General features: G+C 36.7%; 1 protein-coding gene across 1 annotated transcript in view; it reads left to right on the top strand.

The window, feature by feature from the left end:
* The window catches only part of LOC126370370 (C3 and PZP-like alpha-2-macroglobulin domain-containing protein 8), a 170867-nt gene that overhangs the window by 121262 nt on the left and 23232 nt on the right, over positions 1-26373 (top strand). The window contains exons 10-13 of the mRNA XM_050015208.1: positions 6424-6541; positions 12650-12789; positions 18631-18825; positions 26011-26239. Coding sequence (XP_049871165.1) covers positions 6424-6541; positions 12650-12789; positions 18631-18825; positions 26011-26239 — 682 coding nt within the window. The remainder of the gene's footprint in view (positions 1-6423; positions 6542-12649; positions 12790-18630; positions 18826-26010; positions 26240-26373) is intronic.

Below are 26373 nucleotides of genomic sequence, written 5' to 3'. Positions count from 1 at the left end.
ATTAAACGTATTGAAATTGTCCTAGCTTTCGTACTTCTTCTGTGTTACGCGGCTAAGACAAACCTCATCAAATCCTCTCTATAGTACTCATATTGACGAGCGTATGATGTGACTCGTGGCGTGTGGAGCACATGCCTCGCAATGTCTATTACCCTCCTTTTTAAGGATTACACAGAAACACAGTTCTTTATACAGTAGCGTAGAAGTGGGTATCTGTTTGTAGGTATGCCGAAAGAAATATGTATCGTAATTTATTTTTTGCAAGCAAAAATCGAATTGATGACATAAAAAAAAAACAAATAATAATTTGACAAACAAACTTCATACAAAGAGTGCGGTCATGTTTGTATTGTTTGATTAGGTATTCGCGACAAAATATTCAAAATGTGTGCAATCCAACGTAACGTCCAAACAAATGACAACCGCAACATAAACGAATTATTTTCTAAATTTGAAAACATTTCAATACTAACCAAAACAATGTCATGCGGCGGTCGCGTTGATGCGAACAAAAAAATCGAACGAACGAACAAATGAATGAATAAAAAATATCGTTCAATGTGTCTGTGTCGGAACGGAAACAAGATTATGGCGGTTCTGATGAATGAGTCTCGCGGGCTATGCCGACATCGCACCAATTTTGCAAGTTTTTTTTTTTCGTTCAAGGGAATTTGGGTATCAACATTTGGTGTTTAATGGAACAATGATCCTGCCCACTTTTAGTACCTACGTCTTATTTATAAAATACTTTTGAGTTTGTATTGTAATTTAAAAGTACTTCAACACTTTATTGATGTACTAATGCAGGGTGTGAGTTAATATCAAGTAGGATTTCGATTAATATGATTGTTTGAGTTATTATCAAGTAGGATTTCCTATCGTAAAATTCAAGAAAAATATGTTTTATTATTTTCGTGCTTTAAGCTGCACAAAGTCTAAGGGTGGTATTAAAAACGAATCTCAGCTGAGACTGCCCTCAAGATCATGCTCTGTTTTTATATGAGAACTGTCACATTGACATGATCTTCAGGGCAGGCTCAGCTGAGATTCGTTTATTAATACCACCCTAAAAAAATATAACTGACAAATTATTAAAAACCATTAAGTAATTTACAAAAACATTGCACGTAGGTATGTAGTTACCTATGTATATTTAAACGACTGTTGCGTGCGTTGTTCATTGTCGCGCAGCAAAAACTCAAAATTTTAATTGCACAAATCCGACAAAAAACACCAACCATGTATGTAGTACAAATTTTATATTCGTTCATTCATATATATAAAGATATTATTTTCTAAAAGGTATTAGGTACTCAATCAAGCTCCTAGCTATAAATAACAAATGACAAATATTTTATTAAAAAAAAATGTTTCAAGGCGGTTAATTCAAAATATAACGAACAATATGGATGATACCGTCCTTTATTATAAAATGTACACGAAATTCATCTATATTCTTTCCTAATAAGGACATAATTCATGAGGCCGGAGCCTGACGGACCTCTGGGGCCAATTCATCACAAGAATCCCTACTCAAGATTATACTGGCTCTCTTATCAGATCGAGCTGAAAATTCAGAGATATTTTTTACAAAGCGAACAATCCCGCGGTCCTTTGTTTCGTTTTTACTACCGCCGTCCTTCCCTGTGACAATCATTGCCTTATCTTTATGCGAAATGCCTCGGCGGGAATTCAAACGAGATTACAGGTGCTTTTAAGAAACTTTTCGCGGCCGTATTGCGTGGGTAGTTCCTTACGTGGGCAAAAACCATTCCGTTATATCTGCTAATTTTATACTTTTCTTTATTTATTTATTTTATAGGTATATGTTTTAGAAAATAAGTGGAGGCAATTAAAAAGGATATAATGCGATTGAAATAAGTTTACTTTGTTGTATGTCCTATCACAATGACGGTCGAATGAGATGTGTCGTTATTCAGTTTTTGCTCCTGATGCAAAGTAACGCGATGTTTCTGTGATTAGCGTTGCTCTTAAATATTGACGAGGCGCGTACGGAGTGTGCGACTGAACAGTATACTAACAGTAATATCGTAAAGCTATGTGTACCTCGTTTTGAACATTTACAACACAAAAACGGTCAAGAATTTTCCGACAAGAAATTCCACTTGATAATAACTCAGAACCATGGTCTGAACCATCCCACTTAGTATTCGTTACGATGTCACTAACACCCTGTATAAAACAGATCAGATATACCTATTATAATATATAGTATAATATGATAGGTATGTGTATATTATAATGTATTATATATAGTATAGTCTTTAGTCTGTATAGTATAGTATAATATAGTGTAGTGTGAATGCCACATCGACAAGAGCGTGGGTCTTAAATTAGTGAAGTGAATATAGTCTAGCTCAAAGCGATATAAAAGTGATATTTTTCCAAAGAAATTAGTTAGTATATTCTCGTAGAGTGTCACCTTTCGGTGTCATGGACTTTTGGAGCTATTCCTGCAATTGTCCTGACAGTAGTCCCCCCTCATTACGAACTTTGCACAACCAACACTCCAGGGTGCGCCTGGCATTATTCAATGATCCACTCAAGTTTCCCCATTAAAACTGGTCACAACGTCGTCTGTTTAACTTTAATTAGTTTTCAACTTTCAACCAATATTACCTTTGACGGATAACTGTTTATATTTACGTTTTAGAAAGCGATACTGTTGTTGTGTAATTTAATATTTTTTAACAAAACAAACTTTGATAATTGATACCGGTGGAATTTTTCGCATTGAATATTGTGTTGTCGAAATCCGAAATAAAAGTTAACATTTTATCTTTGTGTTTATACAGGGTGTTAGTGACATCGTAACTTTGAGGGATGATTCAGACGACGGAAAATTCCACTTGATATTAACTCATTATCATGGTCTGAATCATCCCCCTCAGTATTTGTTACGATGTCACTAACACTTTGTATTATTTTCAGTAAAATTCCAATCACTCTCCTAAAATATTACCCCCGGTGAGAAGTGCCTACAGAACCTAGAGAACTATAGATAATTATATAAGTTATTATTCTTATTTTTGTTCTAATTTTAAATGATATTCTTGTAAGAGACGGTCCTTTATCGAGCTTTCAATCACTGGTAGCAAATCCTACCTAAACGAATAAGTAAACAATTTATATTCTTCTTCATTTCCGTCATCTATAAATCTATACCTAAATGGATAGTTTCCTAGGTCAAACATAAATTTTGAAATTCTGTTCACTAAATAAAGACAAATAAATCTAAAGGTCTCAAAAAACGTTTTCTTTTTTCTATTTAATTTATTTATGAATTTTAATAAAGAAAAATGTAATAAGTGCGACATTTTGTCAGGTTTTTCTATGACGTCACAGGTTGCTTTTTCATACAAATTCCTTAGTACACACATACATACATAAACTCACGCCCGTAATCCCTAATGGGGTGGGCAGAGCCACAAGTAATCAAAGACAACTTGCAGCCACTGTTGATACGAAGGCCAAAGATGGATATGATGAACCTTATGGTGATAAGGGATCAGCCTATCGCCCATAACATTAGTCCATTATGTTAGAGGACACAATCCCTCTGTCGTTTTTACGACATGCCCGGGAAGAGAAGCAGCTGAACGTGTTGTATGTTTTTTATAATATGCTCCCAGAACAGCAAAGAAGCAAATACAAATAATACAAATTCCTTAGTAATTTCCTGTTTTGACGTTTAGTAACTGATTTGACTAGTTGGAAACTAGTTGGAAAGGCCTAAGATGGAGCGAGCTCGCCCAGAAGATGCCTGTTCACTCTGGCCTTGAAAGCACCCGGGTTATATGATTCGGAAATACAGAAGACGGCAGAAAATTCCAGTCCTTGTAGTGAATTTTCAGATTTCGTTTACCCTATTGTCGTTTATATAACGAGATAGTAAACAAATGATAAGTTTTAAACGAAACACATTATGTTAAAACAAACAGATGACGATAAAACCTCAAACGAGGCAATCAGTGGCGTTCCGATGCGCGGGCCACTAAATTGTGCCAAATGAGTTATTGTTGCAAATGTCATAGTGATCTATAGCTGTGGGCGATGCTACAGCTAGGTGCACTGCGTAAATCATTTTGCTTATTACCTATTGAGACTATCTGCAGTAGCATTTTTGTTAATTAATCTCCTCTTGGTGGAGGCCCCTTCAGCGGTGAAGGAAAACATCGTGAGGAAACCCACATTCCCGAGAAATGCCATATAACCTGTATTGAGCTGGTATTCCCTTCGCGGAGCGGAAGGTCAGACAGGCAGTTGCTTTTGATAAAAAACCGGACCTGTCAAAGTTGACGATTCAAAGTGTAACTTTGTTACCTACTGAATAAATATATTTTTGAAAATTTATATATTTTCATCTTTATCATAATAATTAACGCGATACAACTCACACATTTCAGGTCTTTTATAACTTAGTATTGTTCTTTTTGTATTAAATCTTACATAAATTACATTTGAATTTGAATTGTTGTAATCATTTGCAACTTGTCTAACCTCCTAGGTAGCTAAAACCTACTTTTATGTTCGTGATTGATTATCTTGACGATTTCTATTATTCTGTACTCTTTGTAAGGTAACACACATACATTTCATGTAAGTAGTGGAAAAGGTAATATCGCAAACAATCGTTTTTTTACCTTTGATAGGTTTGCTCTTGGCCTCAGACTTGCCCGAAGGCATTGACGAGGCCTAAGATGGAGCAAGCTCGCCCAGAAGGTGCCTGTTCACTTTGGCCTTGAAAGCACACGGGTTATATGCATTCGGATATATAGAAGACGGCAGAAAATTCCAGTCCTTGTAGTGAATTAAAATTTCGTTTATTTTTTAATGAACGAAATTTGAAAAATCGTGAATTAGAAAATCTTTTAATAAATCCATCCGATCTCTAATATTAATCAGAATAGTTCTTCTCTGCATTAATTACATCAACAGCCGCAATATTCAACCATCCATGGCGTTTCCATATTACCAGATAATTTACATTGCATAACATCAACGTGAACATGAATAAAATCTGTTTCGAATAGATTGAACAATTCACCCCACAGATTCACCCCATTTAAACTGAATATATCCAACGTATCCGCAACGTATATCCAGTTTCCTAATTAACTCATTGATCAAAAACGTTAACAGAATTAAATGATTGCCTACTTATGAATTGTGTATAATGTCGTTCTGTGTTTTTAGCTGTAGTAACATATACAGGGTGTTAGTGACATCGTAACGAAAACTTCGAGTGATGATCCAGACCATAATTCTGAGTTGATAACAAGTGGAATTTTCCGTCGCAAAAGTATGGAACTCTTCTTCTTATCAACCCTGGTGTCAGGGTTATTATTGAGCCGCCAAAGGCCCCTGACATGACTCATGTAACGACTACATATGGAACTGAAAATAATTAAAAAACAATCATGAATTTTCCAACAGGAAATTCACTCAACTTACATCATGTCATTTTAATTCACTACAACATAATGATCAATACTAAATTCACCCAATTCAACCTTCCTTTACTAAAACACAAACTAGTATGAATTAGTAAACTTTCGTACATAGTTTGTTCAGCCACCGAGTACGATGAAATGTTAGCCGGTGACTGGCATCTCCCTCGGGATGGGGTAGTAATGAACTAATGAATATGTAGTGAACCTATGAGCTTTGCCCGAAAACGAAATGATGAACACGCGAACTGAACTACCTTTTATATTGTATTATGAGTTGGGTGTAATTAATTGCCTACAGGTTTTTTTTGAGGTGACTTCAAAAATCTTATAGATTTATCATTGGATGGCATTTTGTGACGTACGATAAAGTGCAAAAGTTCAATCAGTTGCACTTAAGACCGCCTGGTTACATGTCGTTTCTGTAATATACCAAAAACACCTACAAAAACATTGATATATAATTATGACAACTAATAATTTCAGCACTGTTTACAAATAATTCGCTGGGCTCAGTGACTGTAATTTTGTGCTCTTTGATTGTAGCTACGGTAGATTAAACAAATGGAGATTGTATTTTGTATAGCTAAGTACAATCAAAAGTTCCTATACAATTTTAAAAACGTTCTTTCCAAAAGTAATCAAAACCATATTAAAATATTCATTTATTTATTTATTGTACACAATAAAACAGACACTAGGAACATACAAAGAAAACAGATAGTACAGGTCAGCTTATCTCTAAACAAAGAGATTTCTTCCAGATCATGGTATCGTTTACGCTACCAACTCGGCCGGCGAGAAGATCCGAGAATTACATTGGTGAGGGAGGAGAACAGCGAATGCTCCTAGTGAGGGAGTACCTTTATAACACCGCATTCTAATTTCAAGTCTGATTATTCCGGAGACTCCTACTGTAAAATAGTTTAGTAAACCCCGTTTTTGTTGGCAGGTTCCCAGTCACAGCAGACATGGCTCCAGTGAGCTCTCTTCTGGTGTACTACGTGACGGGAGCGGGCGAGCCTGTCAGCGACGTCGCCAGTTTCCACGTTCGCCTGCTGCATAAAGAGGTACTGTTATTTACGATTAAAGGGTAAATTATTTTACATACTTATTATTATAAAGTCGAAGACCCGGCAGGATCAAGAAATATTAATACTCAATGTTTCGGATAGATGGCGCCAGTGTCGGAATAAGAATAATACATACCAAAAAATGTACACGAGGACCTGGTGGTGTATTGGTTAATACGCTCGTTCCGGCTTAAAAAGATCTGCAGGTTCAAATCTCATCTGAGCTAGAACTTTTTCGGTATTTTCTCTTTCCGGTAGGATGTTGTCCTGCTGACCTCAAAGTCACCTTCCACGTTGAAAATCCAACCTATCAATGTACACAAATTGACAAAATTCATCAGCAGCTGGAGCATCTCAGTTTATCGGTCGCAACCGTTGCACCGAGTTGGATTAAAATTAAATTGGTGTAGTTTCAAAGAAACCGACCCATTATATTACCGAAGTCAATTCAGACGAAGTTTATACCTTCGGATGAAGTGTTGTACCGTCAGGAACACAGTGGGTATAAATAAAAGAAAGTCTTCCAGATTCTATAGATTTAATTCATGTCACGTCATCACGTCAATAGTTATGTTATAACTCATCAGAAGTTACAGCCACTCCTCCTCTTTATCCTTGTATCCTATTCTCGAGGGCTCGAATGACAGATTTCTACTCCTCGCGTTCTTTTGCAGCCTCTGTAGCTTGCTCCCATGACATGCCCAGAGTTTTTTTAATTTCGGTTTACCGAGTGTTGGCAGGTCTCTTTGGGCCACACCTTTTTGCGTTTTCCGCGTGCATATCAGGTCAGAGCTCGTCGGTACAGCCACACGTGTGTTTTTAGGGGAGCTTATAGCATTTACAGCCGTTTTTACAAAGCGATAAATCGTATTATTAGTTAAATGCCGAATTACGAGGTATCACAAATTGTATGGTCATTAAATTCACATTTTAATCTTCATATTTCTATGGACACATACCCGCCGCCATCACCTTTATTCGTGGCACTTTGTATGTAAACAGAATGATCGCTTAAGCTGAAAATACATTGTATAAAATTGAGGCACAACCATGCATATTCATGATCTGCCAATATTGACTGTGCGCTGTGTATATTTTTATTTTTCAGTGAACGTGTTTAAATTTTTGTTCCGGAATATTTTCGAGCAGAAGCAGTCATTTCGATTTGTTATTGAAATGTATTTTGCGCGATTCATGGAAGGATGTTTGCAGGAATATATTGTCGTGTTTATAATGTTGCATGTTTTATGCATACTTGAGTGTGGGTTTATTTGATTTGTTTTCTGATGCAGACATAATAAAGTCACGATTGTTATCCTTAGTGACAGAGAAAAAGTGTTTTAATCCTTGCATTTAAGAACTTTTTTCTTAAGGAAGAAGTCTATAATTAGTCAGCCGTGGTAGCCCAGTTGGAAGAATGCTTGACTCTTATTGTAAGGCCGCAGGTTCGAACCCAGCACCGAAATCGAAATCGTGTTTCGAATTCATATTTTGATCATAAATGATTATCACGTGCCCAGCGGTGAAGAAAAACATCGTGAGGAAACCCACACACCTGAGAAATGCATTTCGGAAGCCAGATATGCAGTCGCTTCTGTAAAAAACCGGATCTGTCGAATCTTCAGGTTAGGTAAGCGGACCCTGTGAAAACGGGATAACGCTAGGAAGATGATGATTGAAACTATAATTAGATATTAGGCACAGTTGGCTCGAACATTATAGGCGGCGATACCACTACCTATCACGCTCATCAAACAGAAAGCTCGGTGAAGTTTGGATATTTAGTTCATCTTGCGATAGATGTACCATGCCATGTGAATATTATTAGGCCATCACATCACTTATTTAAGAGCCACGCTCTGTGTGTGTGTGCATTATTAGGTAATTTGATAAAAATCAAACAATTTGTATCTGTATTAGGTACCTACGAATTCCTCGTGAACATTGCCATTCAAAACTACTCTACGTAGTGTAGGAAACTAAACTAGGCACGTTATATTCCATATTATAAGCTTTTAGCGCTCAGGTTTTGTGCATTTGGAATCAGAGCCAATCGAAATGTTTTGATTTGTTTTGTACGGAATTAGAAATTGGACGGTGATTTTAGGAAATCTATATTTGAATAACAGCATCACGCTTATAGCCCCGATTATAGACAGAGATGTAGATTTCTCTATTATACACACCCACTTTACGCCAGCTATGTTGAACAGCCTATTATTGTGTTTAAACGGGTATAAATCCTGGAAAACACGTGACGATTATCTATTTCCGGACAAATTATTTATTGCCATATGTGGCATATCTACAATAATTCAAATAAAAAAAAACATGAAATCAAACTCATAAAGATGATTTCAATAGTTTTGAACCCAAGCCGGGATTTGAACCCATGATATTAGGATATAAGTTATGCGTTCTCCAAACGCGTTTCACGGATTCATTTAATGACGGCCTCCGTGGTCCAGTGGTTGAGCGTTGTGCTCACGATCCGGCGGTCCCGGGTTCGAATCCCGGTGGGGACAAATCATAAAAATCACTTTGTGATCCCTAGTTTGGTTAGGACATTACAGGCTGATCACCTGATTGTCCAAAAAGTAAGATGATCCGTGCTTCGGAAGGCACGTTAAGCCGTTGGTCCCGGTTATTACTTACTGATGTAAATTAGTAGTCGTTACATGAGTCATGTCAGGGGCCTATGGCGGCTGAGTAATAACCCTGACACCAGGGTTGATGGGGTCTGTAATCCACCTCACAATCCACACGATAGAAGAAGAATTTAATGACCATTTCATTAAAACAAATCAAAGGCTCATTATTTCACTAAAACGTAAATACGTTTTACGAGGAAAAATGTCCTCTCCTGCAATTTTTTTATTGACTTATTTATTGAACTTTTGTATAAAAGTAGCAATAAATTCTCAATCTAAGAACGTGAGTAACTCAGCTTTTAAAAAGGTAATTCTTGCACCAAATAGGTAGCCAATATTCATAAAAACACCGTTCACAAATTAATAGCTACTTCCATTTTAATTAGCGGTAATGGCTTCCCTCTCAGTCTGACGGCATCTCGTGACAAATTTTATGATCACAGCGCATTAGCCTTATTGCATACTTTAACTGCTAAAGGACATAAAATAATGACCAGTTCAGATGAAGGAATATCAAGGAATGGACCCGATAAATATGTACTACCGATTTTACCGTACATATTAAAATTTCATGGGTGATTCTCTGCTGGTACTATAACACTGAAAAGCATCAGGGGGGCTAAAAAGGCCACATCGAAACAATTCTTCTAAAAAAGCAATATTGTAATTTGACATTTGCGCATAATAAAAGTAAGTGCGCAATGCAAACAAATGTCAAATAGCAATTTTGCTTTCTTAGATGACTAGCTTCGATGTGGCCATTTTAACCCCCCCCCCCCCCCAGTTCAGCATTATGACAAACATAAATTGCTTGAATTTGTTTAAATTTGTCGCAAATGGCATTAACTACTTGGCCGGACGAATGGAGAGGGTGCCTAGTTGGGCGCCAACCTCGGCTCACGGCGTCTTAGAGGATTATATTTGAAAAAAATAGTCGAGCGTAGAGGGCCGTTAGCTTTTTTTTGTTTTTTTTTTTTTTTTTTGACGTGACTTTTGTAGATTTGCCGCAGATGGCATTAACTACTTGGCCGGACAAAAGGGCCGTTAGCGAAAAGCGCTGCATGAGTCATGTAAATGTAAAACCGATATAAATGAGCCTTCTGTATGGAGTTGATAATATGAAAGTCTAGGTCACGACGGTAGCGCCGAATCTGCTTTTAGATATATTTTTTTTACTTGACTTATTGTAGGGTTGCCTCTGATGATATAAACTACTTGCCTAGAGGTGCTTTAAGAGAATCATATACCTGGCTGTTGTCTATGCTGGACTGGAAATGGAGAAAAAACAAAGATACACACATACTTCATCAGCCGAAAATCTTCCACTGCTGGACTTAGGTCTCCCTCAAGACTCGCCACAATGACCGATCCTCTGCTGCCCGCATGCAGCGTTTTCCCGCAACCTTCAGAAGGTCATCCCATACATACTTACATGTAACTGAATTCAATATGTTTTAGTATCGTATACATTCCGTAGTGTTCCAAATCCCTCCGGCCAAGTAGTTAATGCCATCTGCGGCAAACCTACAATAAGTCACGTCAAAAAAAAATGTTCCAAATCCCAAGGTCCATAATATAATCACAATTTCTGAGGAATTGACTACTCGTGTGTAAAAGGGAATGAACCATTTTCATCGTAATTTCCTTATTTGATTGATCATACGTACCTTCACCAGTAACGTATTTCCTGGTGGCATAGACACCGCCACAAGTGATCAGAAGGCAACTTGCAGCCAGTTTCGGTACTATGCCCTAAGTTGAATATTACGGAATAGTTCCGGGAAATCGCAGTTCTGGAAATCCCGGATTTTTTAGCAAAATCATTTACCGTTATTGACAGATGCTCACCTTTTGCCAATATGGTCTGTCATGTTAAGAAATGACACAGCCACATGCCCGGGAAGGCAAAAAGCCAGCATAGAAGACGTTTTTCATAGTGTAAAAAGAGCGGGTATTCATATACTTAACATAATATAAGCTTACGACTCTATACCAATTGAAGTAATCAAAATGTACATCCATCGCAAGATGAACTAAGTATCCACCCCGAACTTCCTGTTAGACAAACATGACAGGTGCTGAGCCGTATCGCCGTCTATAATGGTCGACTGACGATAAATTAAATAAGTCATATCTAACATACTTATTAATGTATTATTTTATAGAATATCCAGTCAAACTTTACTCTTCAGATTGGCAAGTCTGGCGACATAATCTCCCCTGCAATATCGTTGGGTTTAATCAACGAAGCTCTAATGAAAGCCAATTTGTTGTCGGTTAAAGGCTGCAATTAAGACTGCCTGTAATTCGGACAATTTTGTCCGAAAACGAATGAACGTTCGCCTCTTACATTTTATTACATTCTAGCATCGGTATTTGTTATATTGGTTGTCGACAAAGATTCGGCGATGAAATGAAAAAGTTACCTACTTACTAATTTTATGTTGAATTTATCTCGAGGACAAAACAACCTGACTACTAATACTATGCTTTTATAAGAAGATTAAGAGGAATTTATTGCCAATAATAGTTTTCTAGAGTAGTAAGTAGTACTTAGTTTCAAAGAGAAAATATATCGATTATTGATTCGACGAGACAAGAGCTGTCAAGAACTGCAAGTTGAGTCCCGTCGAACATGTCTAATTTATCTTTATAAGTCATCATATCCAAAGTCAAGGCCCGTTTTCATAAGGTCTACTTACCTGAAGATTTTTAACAGGTCTGTTTTTTTATATAAAGCATAGTTATGCCTGATGGTAAACATAGAGAAGCCCTAATTGCAGTAGCAACTGAAAAGCAACGCAATGAGTCAATTTCGAATCAGTTGTGACTACCATACTGACCTACTATAGCTTCTTCACGCTTCGCTTAAAGGACCATTGGATCAAAGGTTATTGTAAGGAGGGAACACTTGAGCCGGCAACCCGTTCCACAGGTCTGTTTTTTACGGAAGCGACTGCCTGTCTGACCTTCCAACCCGTGAAAAGATAACCAGTCCAAGACAGGTTAGGTCACGTACGATCACGAGCATTAATATGTATACACTTTGGTACCATGTCACATTAACTTTTTTAACAAATGGAACTGTAAGTCTCACTGAATCTCAAATATAATTAAAACACATAATAACGGGTTCTCATCCCGTGATCATGGCACTTGCAACAGTGTCGAAATATCGGGAGTCTCATATCCCCATTTAAACGCGGTAAAAACCCGTTATTGTGTGTTTTAATTATGATAATAACCGCGTAAACTTAAAACAATGTATAAATCTCAAATATGTTAGTGCGACAGAGTTCTAAAGTGGGCACATTATATTGCTCATGACTGTACCTCAGAAACGCATACCTCGGGAATATGGGTTTTCTCACAATGTTTTCCTTCACCATTAAGCACATTTATAATATAAAACATGAATTTTCAAATCTTCTTAACACTTGATTTTGTCCCCCAGGTGGCAGTAGCGGTAGAAGAACGTCGCTGGTGGTACCCGCGCGCAGCGTTACAACTCCGAGTGCTTGCTCCACCAGACTCTACCATGTGCCTCATCGGCGCCCGAGCACCTCCTGATGCACGCTTCGACCCTCACCAACCGTACGTTTCTTCTTCATTAGGTGGCTTTAGTAGTATAGTTTGCGGGCTAGTTCTAGTCCCCTTATGCGGTACGCGGGGGGTGAGACGGGGGAGCGCACGATTGACAACACTAACACTAAGGAATATGAATAGAAGAAAGAAATTGGAAAGGTCCTAACGCGCATTTTCTACAAGAACCGCAATCGCCAGTTGAACCCCAGTCTATGTACTACCACTTGTGCAAAATTCTAACTACCTACAATCTACGATCTCTTCCGCTTCTCAGATTCTATAGCCACTTTACCAATTTTATCTTTACCATTCGTAAGTTACTTTTGAATAACATACAAAACGCAGCGTTACGAAAGTACTGTCATGAGCAATATCCTGTACGTATGTACCCACTTTTGAACCCTGTCGCACTATCATATTTGACATTTAATAAGGATTACGGTTTAATTTGTCAAAAAAGTTAATGTGACATGGTTACCAAATGTATACATTTTAACCACTACTACTACCACCACTACTACTATTACTTATTGTATTATTATTATTATTTATTATTATTTTTAGTACTCGTGATCGTACCTACCATAAATAAGTGTCACAGACAAGCGAAGTGTCTAGCGCATATTTTAGAAACTTATTAGTTAGTATAAAGCCCGGTGGGTACATAGTTCAACTTTTGATGGATGTACCTCTGGCTATCCATTATGTTTCAAATGTTTTTTTCTCTGCCATGTTTACGATGGCATATGCACTAAAATGTTTTAAACTCAGTCTAGACTTGAGTTCGTTGGCACCTATCGTAACATGAAAACGATCTCGGCTTTACAGAATTGAATGTGATCAGACTGAAATTTATTCGATAAACATTCTTATTTTGCCTTTGGTATTCAATTTGTTTTTACTTACTAGAAATATTGCTTTTTTACTCAAATTCAAATATACGTTTTTACAATAAGATTCCCATTGACATTCAGAATTTGCCTCTTAACTGTTTTAAGACAGTAGTTAAACAGAAACTTTACAAAAAAGGTTATTATAAAGTTAATAATTATATAGAAGATATGAATGCATGGGATTAACTGTCTGAGAACTGATATTAGGCAGCAAAATTACTCAATTGTGTAAAAATATTTTATGTTGTTGTTTTTTTAAAGAACGTCTAGGGCCCTGTGCCGAGGTTTTTCTTGCAGCTTCTTTTCCCCGGCTATACAGGTTGTAAGAAGCTGCAGTAGTTTTAGGCGAATGAGACGTTCGTTATGTAAAAATTAACAATTCAAAGTGTAACTATGTTACCTACTGAATAAAGATATTTTTGAATTGAATTTGAGTTGATTAAAAGGGGATCACATTAACCGAAATGTTTACTACACGGGATGTGACGTATCAGAAGATTTTTCAAACTGAAAAATGATACTTATATAAGTAGGTACTAAGAGTTTTCCCCTTTATTTTCAATCCAATCTGCTATAAATATGACGCCGCTGCCTCCGGGCCGGAACTTTACGTCACGGGATCAGATTACTCGATAAAGAGGGAAGATGCAGAAACTATCAGATTTCTGTTTTCATAAAAGCCTCGGCCTTATTTATCTTCAGTGATATTAATACTTTACTGCTGTTGATATTTATATTTTATATAATACTCAGAACATGTCTTTAATTTTTAAGTACCTACCTTGTTAATAAGTAAGTCACTGTGGTGCTTCTCAAACGGAGAGCCCAGTCGACTTTGCAGCAATGAAAAATTAATTTCTCTAACGTCCAATTTTCACTCACAAAATTGGCTCGAGTATTATAGACGTCAGTCTAAGAAAAATCTCAGTGAGACGTGGGTACTTAGTTCGACGACCCGATTACTCTTGCCATAGAGGCGGCCAATCAGCTGGTAGCAACAAACACTTAGAAACCCCGTCAAAAAAAGGTACTAAGTTCCCCATGTAATGAGTGTACCTCTGACTAAACCAATCGGGAACATAATCGTGAACTTATGCTACATAAAGTAGTTAATTTGTAGCCATATTAACCATTTTTTATCGTTCTGAGATTTTAGAGTTTGTACACTAAAATCAGGGTGTCCAAAAACATGGATAACCATTTACCATCCTGATAGTACCCATAACGGCCTAGTAAATATGAAATTTTGACCTCATTAAAAGTGTTATTTGATTTTACTTCTTACCTCACTTACAACTGGTGGCTGAAAAGGTTTGTATCTGCCCCATATTTAAGAAAGAGAGAAACATTTATTACTTCCTGACACCACAGACACAGACAGACAGGTACATTACATTTAACACAGGACAGAAACCACACGGAAATCAATAAGTACACAGACAAAAAAAGTATCCAAAACAAAAAGTAAAACAAACCAAAATCATAAAAACAATAATAATAAAACTAAGTATACTAAATGCAACGCACTGACGGCCCGATCATCTGCGGTGGAGTCCGGAATAAAAGGACCTCGCTCAGCATAAGTCGCGGGTGAGCCACGTTGCTGGTATTCTGCGGGCCCTGCCGAGTGAGGCCACGGACATATATTTAGCGTCATATTTTGCCTAAAAGGTAGAGTTAGGGAGGAGGATGGAGGTGTGGAGTTAGAAGCTTGGCTCTACAAGAGACTGCATAACATTTTGACACGATATGATCTCGTCTTGCATCGCATCGTTTTACATAAAAGTGTTTTCGTTGGAATAGAATTAACACCTTAATACTCGTATTCGAATTAGAGAAAAAAAGACTTCTGCAACGCGCACCCACGTCTTTCTCCATTGTTCTTCTGTCCCTTTTTTTCTTATACACACGTATCTTGCATTTCTGTCTCACGTACCTGTCTCTCTCTTACTCGTTACTCTTTTACCTACACTTGCATACATCCCACATGAATAACTAGTTAAACCTATTTGACTCTCCATCGATACAAAACAAAACAACCTTACCTACGTCATCGTCGCAATAGATAGGCGATGAAGAAGAGACTAATACAAGAATAGAACTATTCATCTTTTAATGAAGATGTTACATAAGTGTTCTAGATACGTCAGTCGAACTATACGAGCTTGAACGGGGGAATGGGTGCTCGAAATATATCATTTACCGCCAAACTCCTGTTATGAAGACTGAAACATACGGACTTCCATATCAGTTATAAACTCTCTTATAAATAAATACTATTGCAATTTAAAAGACCGTGTTGTTAGTAATGTATTCTTTAGGTAGGGGATGTCATTGATTACTGTTTTTTTTAATATTACTCTATTTAGGGAGCCATGGTAGCCCAGTTGAAATAACGCTTGCCTCTCATTTTGAGGTCGCATTGCCGGTTCGAATACAATACAGCAGAAGCCTTAACCAATGATTGTCACTTAATTTTTGGATTCTTGGTTGGATCATAAATGATTAACACGCGCTCATCGATGAAAGAAAACATCATGAGAAACACACATTCCCGAGAAACGCATTTTCGGAGGTATGTGACCTCATCTGTATTGAGCTGGTTTTCCCTTTGCGGGTTGAAAGGCCAGACAGGCAGTCACTTCTGTTAAAACCAGACTTGTCAAATGTTCATTTTCTTATCTGCCGAAAAGGAAAGGGACGGATGATTGTCAACAAGTTAATTTTAAAATGAATTAATAACCCGGGAGAATAAAATAGGCATCTCGCTGGTTGTGTTGTCTACTTAACTCTGTCGTGTTATTGACGGTCGTTTTAGATTTCTGCTTAAAATTGACGTGTGTTCGATAAATTTTATTGCTGTCGATTACCCGTCCCTTTCTTTTTCAGCGGATAGGAAAATTACAGGTACAACTTAAAATAAAATTAGATGGTTTGTACAGGTGTGTACAGTCATGAGTAATATCATGTACCCACTTTAGAACCCTGTCGCACTATCATATTTGACATTTAATGAGAGTTACGGTTAATTTGTCAAAAAAGTTAATGTGACATGGTATCAAAGTGTATATATATTAGTGCTCGTGACCGTACAGGTTTAAACGCCTGCAATAGCGTTTTTAGTCGAAATAAAGGTCCGTATATATCACTCTCTCCCCCGCAACGGAAACTGAGCCAAGGATATGTCACCCGATTCATCTTTCAGTTGGTTTGTCGAAGGAAATTCACTGGAAATATTGGATGCCTTTGATCTGTCCCATACGTGATCTTAGTTCCTTTCTGTTGTTGATGATCGATAAACGTTTGTTTTTATAACCGTAACATTACTACCAATCTATTGGATTTCTGAATTATTATGTTAGGTATGGGGGAAAATAGGTTTACTATTGTTTAACAAAAAACATGTGACAAAAAATCATTTCACAAACAACGTTTGGTAAACTAATCATTTGACAAACTTTTATTTTCCAATATATTATTTTAAAAACAATCATTTGACAAAATATAGGTTTTGCAAATGTTTTATTTAGGAAATAATTTAACTGTTAAAATATTATTTTAAAAATAATCACATGAAAGTTAGAAAATAAATTACTCGTTTTTAAAAATAACTATTTAAACTCTTGAACAGATTGTTTATAGGCAAGTAATATTTTTTTATTATTACTAATTCCATAGAAACAAAAATCTTTAAAAAAAAATACCCTCTGCCTGAATTAAGTGAAATAAATAGAATTCGGTTCTGGCACTCGCCGCCCGCTGCCGCGGCACGCTCGCTTCGCTCGCTCGGCTCGTGCGTTGTGGTCGCAGTTCTAACCTAACCTAACCAAACAATGGAAAGAAGCAGCCCCGTGGGAGAGTCTCGCGGAGCTGACATTAACGTAAACCAGCATGTACTTAGTAATAAGGAAAACTAACAAAACCATTGTATAGGTATAAGTATTTAATTACACATGTAAATAGAAGTAAGGGAAAAAAAAATTGAATAAAAAAACAAACAACCAACAAAAAAAAAAAATATTAAAAAAAAAGGGACCATAGTATTAAGGAATAGATTTAGGAGCAATTAATTAAGTAAACTGACAAAATTATTGTAAACTAATAAAGGTGCAGACCACTGTGTCTGCAGACTGTAGTGCAGAGGGGGTTTTAGTGGGCGCGAGTCCCACATAACCCAGTCGTTCGAGTGACTGGGTATGCATAAGGCATCTCCCCTCTATAAAAAAAAAAACAATGGAAAATAAATGATTATTATAATTATTTAACTTCTTTATTATTTTTGGACTTTCATGCATGAACCCAAAGTAATGATATACACGTACTTATAACAAAATACTATATTATAAAATATACGATCCGATTTGAAGCACAACAAAGGAACTTCCAACGAGTGATCATTAGGTAAAAATACCTACTTGAGACAAAATCCCTCTGCTTTTACTTATAAATTGACAGGCTCAGAAGTACTTATGAAGAAAAGTAGAATCAGGTCATGGAACAATCTGCCCTAGTTCAGAATCTTTCAAAAGTAACTTAATTAAGTTATGAAAGGGTTTAATTTCTGTATTGTTCTCAGATGGATTTTGTGATTTTAATTTGTAAATACGAGTACGTGAGTTTTGGAACGGCTGATATGACAGCTAATTACATACTTCTCTATCAATAAAGAGTTAATTTAGTAATTTAGTATACTTATTTGTAATGAATTTAGAACATGTTTTTACACAAATCCTGCATAAACACAAATTAACATAAACTTCTTTCACCCTAAGGTTGCCTGGCAGAAGTTGCTGTTTAGCAATTAGGCCGCATATTGTGCTTATTTTTATTCGTGTGTTTATGTCATGTGTAAATGTCGTTGTGCAATAAAGTATTATTGATTGTTTGATTGAAATCCTATTACATAAGACAACTTACCTACCAATCATACTAACCTAATTCCTTCTTCATCCACCAGGACAACAGAGCACGAAGAGCAACAACCGGGTCCAGAGTTCGTATCGGCCGGAGTATCCCTGTTCGTCGGAGGCGGCGAGTGCGGTGGCGGGGTTTTGTACCGGCAGCAGCCAGCGCCCGCCCCCCGCGCGCCTCCGCACCTCGTCCCCCCAGCGTCTCACGACCGCCTGTGGATGTGGAAGTGCTTTAACTACACGTAAGTTCTGATCGCCTGATACCTTGGTAGCGGAATTGTGAACGGCATATTCAGATGAAAAACAAAAAGTTACTAATAGTAAGAACACTGGCTGCTTTTCTTTTTTTATTCTTCTTTCTTGTACTCGGGTCTTAACTGTCTAAAAGTTAGGAAGTATAGCTCTTTTTCCATAAGTTTTGCGCCTTTATACTGCCGAGAACGTTTCCAAACGTTTTCTGTCACATTTGAATTTCTCTAATTCTAAGCGATGTAAGCAGTTTAGAATTGAATCAACATTATAGTACCTACTCCTTCACGAGGCTTAGTAATGTCAACTCAGCCTACCCCAATTATAACTGAATACGAAAACTCTCACATGACATGAGATTGTTCATTACGAATTCCAGAAGCTCCACCAATTTAGTTTACGTATGTGAAGTGTGCTATATTGCAGGTAATACTGGTAATATGTTGTGTCTTGTATTATTTCTGTGAGAAAATGAAACCTTGTTTGAATGGTGTTGGCGTTGAACCTGGCTGTAAGTTTTAAATTACTCAAAACCTTATTGAAGTACGACCGAGTGCTTGAACTATGTTAACTATATACAAAAATTACTGATTGGTAAATATTAGTACATCATCACTACTAGATATTTCTAAAAGCGTTTCATTACGTAAACTGTTTTTCCAATCAATTTGTCTTCTAATATAATAAGCTTAGGTACTTTATATTGAACAAGTTATTATTGTTTATAATTTGTTAACATCGTCATTTTGAGCACCTAAATTTATGAGAACTTAAAGGTCCGTTACAAACTCAAACTTAAAAATATCTTAATTCAACAGGTAATATGGTTACACATTGAATCGACATTACACATTTTTTATATTTAGCCTGTCAAAAATGTTGTAATTCAATTTCAGTAGTTTGGCTGCCTAATACTGGTTCCAGGCGGTTATTCCCAAGCAATCCTTTCTAAGTAGTCACTAACTACCTTACAGAGTGTCAATACAGTTTGTTTGAGTAGTATAATAGCAATTACGTGAACTTCCATAGCAATCACCAAAGAACGCTTCACAACTTTAGATCTGTTTACAACACCACTTCCTGCCTGTAGTAATTAGCTTAAAATAATCCCCCAGGTTCCGAAAGTAACTTCTAAGCAGGCTCCGTCGCTAGAGATTAATGAATCCTTTTAAGAAAGAGGCCAAACTTTCCATTAATTCTATGAAAATTCATAAAATAAGTTATAATGATATTTTATGCTTGACGAACGGGCTTGGGAGAGTTTTCGTTATAGAGTCACTTTGGTTCTTTACTTTCGGTGGTTAAACTTTTATAATGATATAGGTTATTATCGATTTATCCCGTTATTAGAAGCTGCTATCTGCTGCTGTTAAGGACTGGCCAGAGTGCGCAAAGAAGGGGAGGCCTTCGTCCTTTTTTTTGACGTGACTTATTGTAGATTTGCCGCAGATAGCATTAACGACTTCTAAAGTCAACGGACAGATAAAAGCAATACTTTACAACTCTGAAAATATAATCATACCTTGCGTCTCTATTTATGAAGTTTCCATTTTTGTAAAGAGAAATTTCATAAAGTACTTAAATAAACACCTGTGTTATAAAATTACACTGTGTACAGTACCACATAACACAGCTCTACTGCACAAAACTATTTAACGTCTAGCTCCTAAGATCTTCAATATATTGCCTGGGCATAATGCCCAGCAATTGGGTCGTGTAGTAGGTTCAAGATAAGTTATGAAATTCTGATTACTAAATAAAGACAGATCTAGAACTAACGGAAAATATTTTCTTTTTTCTATTTAAGTACCTAATAATAAGTCCGACATGTTTTCACATTTTTCTATAACGTTGCACTTTGCACTAATTTCGTGTTTTGACGTTTAGTAAAAAGTAACTGATTTGACTCGTTGGAAACTAGCCTATTGGACCAAACCGATACTGCAAAACAGTGATAATGCCAGGGTCATAAACCAGTCAGAAAGTTAACTCCATAAATCTAGGGGCCGCTGATTCATCTGTCAGAGGGCGTAAGTTATGCTCTGACCCCATGATAAACTGCCACCTAAATATTAGCGCGCCAGTAGCCACGCTATGTGGCTATTTTGAGGGACTTTGTTAAAAAGGATCTATTATTGAATCTAAACTAACGGCCTCTGTGGTCCAGTGGTTGAGCGTTGGATTCATATCCAGAGGCCCTGGGTTCGAAACCCGGTAACATACCACAAAAATCACTTTGTGAGCCCTAGTTTGGTTAGTACATTACAGGCTGATCACCTGATTGTCCGAAAGTAAGATGATCCGTGCTTCGGAAGGCACGTTAAGCCGTTGGTCCCGGTTACTGTTTACTGATGTAAGTGAGTAATCGTCACATGAGCCATGTTAAGGGCAACCATAACCATGACACCAGGGTTGATGAGATTGGTATTGCACCTCAAAACCCATACGATAAGAAGAAGATTGAATCTAAAGTTCAAAAATGAGACTTAAAGTACATTTTTATTTTGTACTAAGGAGTATGATTGCCATGATCTTGATGTCTACTATGCTAGAATACTCTGAGTTTATACGACTCTGAGTTCGTAGTTTGTTGAAACACATTGGTTTAGCTATCTAGCTAACCCAATGTCTTTCAACTACGTGTAGATAGATACACGTTTCTGAAACTTTTCGAGCTTACCTACTGAGCAACATAGAAATGTACAATTTTCAAACTTTATGAAATGAAGTTTAACATAAACTTCGGTACAATACACTCAAAAAAAGAAAATAATTAGTTGAACACGAGGCAATAACTGCGGCACGAGGTACGATTTTATAAATCTACAAGTTACAAATCAATTAGCAGCGTGGGACGTGTTCCTTCCTAACAACGATACAAGGTAGAAAATTCAGAAGTTCTTTTAAAAGCAAATTTAATTTACGTTGAGCGGAAAATAATTCGGTAAAGCCTCTGGAATCTCTCCTAAGCGGTGTTTTATTAAGATATCCTAGGAGGCGTAATGCCTTGATTTAGAGTTCAAAGTTATTTGGAAGGAGTGTGTTTTAATGGGACGAAGTTTAAATTGGGCTGCTTTGTGTCACATTTCTGTTTTGTGAACAAGTCGGTGACATTTACCATCACTAACCTAAAACTTATTCGTATACTTTGCATATGACCACACCGTTATAAAACATTTAAGTATATACTTTGTCGTCTCATTCGCTAGCTATTGCACAAAGTTACTCTTCGTAAAACTTAATGAAAAAGTTGCTTTATTGTCATCTCCAAGAAGTCGCCAATTATCTTTGCAATTAAATTTTCAGTATTAACTTCTTCAAAACCAGTTTCAGTGGTCATAAAATATACAGAGTGTTAGTGTATCGTAACGAATACTGAGGGGGATGACTCAAACCATGATTCTGAGTTAATATAAAGTGGAATTTTCAGTCGCTAAATTAATGATGTTTTATGTTATTCAGTGACAAAAAACTACTACTACTACTTCGTCTCGCCCCGCGGCAGCGGCTATTGCGGCTGAGTCCTTGAAGAGGAGGAAGTACTCGGGTCTGGCAGGATCATTCCTTTTTGTCCCATTTGCAGTTGAAACGATAGGTCCTTGGGGTCCAGAAGCAAAAATATTTGTTAAGGATCTTTCAATGCGTCTTATTGGGGCTTCGGGAGATGCTAGGGCTGGTAGTTATTTCTGTCAGAGAATTAGCCTGGCAATTCAGAGGGGTAATGCTGCCAGCCTGTTGGGCACCTTGCCTCGGTGTGACGCATTGAAGGAGGTGTTTTATTTATAAGATGTGTTTGTTTTGTTTTTAATTGTTTGAATAAATAAATATATAAGTGACAAAAATATACTTTATTCCACCAAAATAAAAGGAAATATTTACAAAAGACTCTTAACTAGGTACATGGCAAACCACTTCCCTCAAAGTTTTCGTTACAATGTCTAACAGGTCTCTCTCAATCAATCCCTAACATCCTGTATTATAACAGTTCTCATCAAAGTTTCATTTCTATTGATGATATTTCTGAATGATTTTCTGTTATATGAGTAAGTATATCCGAACTACTGGGCCTAGAAGCATTCATTTTTGGAAAAAAATCCTTAATTGACGTATGTGATCGCTGAAAACTGGTTTTTTGAATCATCCCCTAAAAGACAAGGGAATGAAATTAAAGTCGTGAGATGAAAGTCAGTCTTTACATATGAGTATCATTGGTTGGTTCCTCAAGATCTTAATCAATACTGTTGATTAGTTCCTCAAGGTATTTTTATCCGACACAGTCCTAAACCTATAAACCCAACAAATATAGAATTACAGCTATAGAGGTAGTATAACTTTATCTTGCCCCAATACTGCGTCTATAGAGGCAATTTAGCGTAAGATGTTCTTTGAACACTCCAGGGAGACACTTGGAAGGTTGTCATATTGGTCGACAAGACGAGGTCCTCTGGGACCCTAAGTCCAATGCAGACACGACTCCTCATGACTATTGCCACAATCAAACTGTATTTGGAGGGTATATTCGGGAGTTTGTGTTGCTTTTGATTAGGTTAGGTTTTTTTTGTACATATCCTTCAGATGTTGATGTTAATATTGATCTTTCGATAATGAAATTAGTTTATAAATAAAATTTTCTATTCCTTCTTTACCTACTTATATTAATTTGAGCTAAAGTTAAGTACCTATACATAGACACGTTTGTTTTCTTAATTCAGTTCCAGGGGGGTTAAAAAGCCAGTCAGTCTAAAAAGCTATATTGCTATTTGACATTTATGTGGCCTTTTTAACACCCCAGCACTCTCCGTAATTATAAACAATGTGAGTACTAATTTGTGAATTAAGCTATTAAATATTCTCGATTCAACTTTTTAGGGATTGCAAATTATTGTGATCCGCCATTATCATTAACAAAATTGCTGCGTATAAATTACCTTTCAAAACTAATGTTGTGCTACAAAACCTATTCATCTGACTTAATGGAAATATTCATGGTAATAGCTATTGATTTCATTTAAACTGTGCTCATATTATAAATTGCACAATTTACAATCGCCGTAAGGCTTTATTATCACTTATATGCTTTAATATGTACACAATATCCTGTTTATATGTGTTTATGAATCGTAGTATGTTTAGTGTTGTTGTAGCATACAGGAATATATCTGTGTATAAAAGTACGCCTCACTACCTACCACGTTGGTCTAACAGAAAGTTAGGTGAGGTGTGGGGGACATAGTTCATCTTGCTGTGCAGATGGATGTACCTTTGACTACCTCGTTTGGGATATAGTTGTGAGTTTATGTTATTTATTTCGGATAGCGAATTACAATTTGATTGGCGAACGTTCATTCGAACGATGTCCATGAATGGAATCATTCGAATAAAAAATTCGATTCTTAATTTTGGAACCATCGCCCGTCACTAATTATGAACTGTGTAGTAGTGCATCTGTGTCTGGGGGCACGGGAGTACCCCCGCCAAGACGAGCGAAGCGCAAAGGCAGGGCACCTTTTCTCGAAACGCTTCGTCGATTTTTTGAACCCTTATAACTCTGGTTCGGATTATACCAGATAAACCAAATTTTCAAGATATGTTATCAGTAGTGGACTTATTAAACATATAAAGTTTCAAACGCATAGCTATTATATTTTAGATTTTATTGATATGCAATAATCCCTGATTTTGACACTCACTGATTGACTGATCATCAAAATAATAAGGTACTTCCAGATGTCTTAAAAGGCTGAAAAATGGGATCTAAGTATGTATTAAATACACAAATAACAAGAAAATTCTGAAACTTGTAACTTTCACCCCCCAAACAAAGACAAATTTATTAATGCGATGGAGTTTCAAACAGTATTGTATGGATGATTGTAATGAACGAAGTGATAAGATAACTTTGTCACGCCGTAACTTTGTTGACAGCACTTTGCTACTAGAAAATGTCAAACTTTCTTTTGGTAAATTTGCACGCCTTGGATGTTTAGAGAGTGCGCAGTCGAAAGATTGCATGCTGGCCGCTCGTATGGTGTATATCGTTTAGGGTATTTTTAACAAACTAACAACTCTATACCTCGTATCATGAGCTATAAATACTCTTTGTTACTCGGGTAACAAGGCTACTCACTAACAGGCAGGACTTCTGAGCTATCAGTTACCTACTCCGTCCCAATTAACTAAGTTGTTTTAAGTAATCCTTGTTAAAGTTCCTTTTGTTGACGTTGTATGGAAGTTATACTCTTGTTTGAGAATAGACGTCTAAAGGTCTTTTGAAAGTCTACATAAAAAAAAATACTAGACAAATTGATTTTAACTCTATCATACTTTCTTCTTTTCGATTCGTCTATAAGGTTTGTACTCAACTAAATGACGTTTGATTTCCCAAAATCGAACTTAACATGATATTCCAGAATATTCTAGATATACCTACCCCGATAAAAATAGTCAGAAATAACCTTTTGCCAGTCTTAGTGACTTAATTACTAAGCTGTCTGGTAGGTATATATATCTATCCTGTTGTATGGTAATCAAATTATTTTTATATAGTGTTCCTCAGCAAATACATAAATATATTTAATTATCTGTACAATAGTATTTGTATAATTTAGTTATCTGCCTAAACGATTACGTTGTCTTACACTGCATTGTTGTGTGCGTCTATAATTGGCTTATGTAACAATCTAATTCCTGATGTAACTAATATTTTATTTCGTCGTTGCCAATTTAAAATCTATTATCTGCAATCGGGTCAATTTCACAGAAATTAAAAAAGCTTCCGCCTGAATTTTTTTTGTATGGCTGTGTGTTAAAAATATATAAAAACTAGCTTTTGCCCGCGACTTCGTCTGCGTGGCGTGTTATAAAAGAGAGATCTTTGTGTGCAGTTTAGATTTTTTCACCCAAATATTTTTTCCCGCTAACTCCCGTTTCGTGGGAATTTTGCAATATCCTGTTGCAACTAAGTTTTAAGTTAACTAAGGTACCAGCATGCCAAATTTCAAGCGTATATCTTAAGTGATTTAGATTTTTCATACAAAAGGATTTTCCCGCTAATTCCCATTTTATTGGCAACGACGATTTAATGTTTTAGTATATAAGCTGTTGGTGTACCTTTTATTAATAAATGAATACAGTATAAAGAATTCTAGAACGTTTCAGAACATTTCTTCTTTTTCCAGAACGCAGCTATCAACTGACGGGGTAACCATAGCAGCGCCTTCCGAAGCCGGGCGCTGGTCCCTCTGGGCGCTGTCTCTCTCCAACAGAGGACTTCGGTTCTCCGCTCCTCGCACCATCAATGTGTTCAGACCAATACAATTGGACTTCTCGTTGCCACCAGCTCTGAAGGTCGGAGAAACTGTGGAAGTAGATGTGAAGATCACGAATAATATCAACAATTGTATGGACGTGAGTAGATTTTGTTTCTATAGCTATTCTATAATGCTCATTTAAATTGTGTTTATTCTTATAAAATCCATTGTTTTTGCGGTGGAGCAGCGTGGTGGAGTATGCTTCATATCCCGTCCGGTAGATTTAGGGGA

Source organism: Pectinophora gossypiella, chromosome 10 (genome assembly GCF_024362695.1).
Source record: "Pectinophora gossypiella chromosome 10, ilPecGoss1.1, whole genome shotgun sequence".
NCBI classification, from domain to species: domain Eukaryota; kingdom Metazoa; phylum Arthropoda; class Insecta; order Lepidoptera; family Gelechiidae; genus Pectinophora; species Pectinophora gossypiella.
The sequence above is the reverse complement of the archived record's forward strand: the minus strand, read 5'-3'. Positions and strand labels throughout refer to the sequence as shown.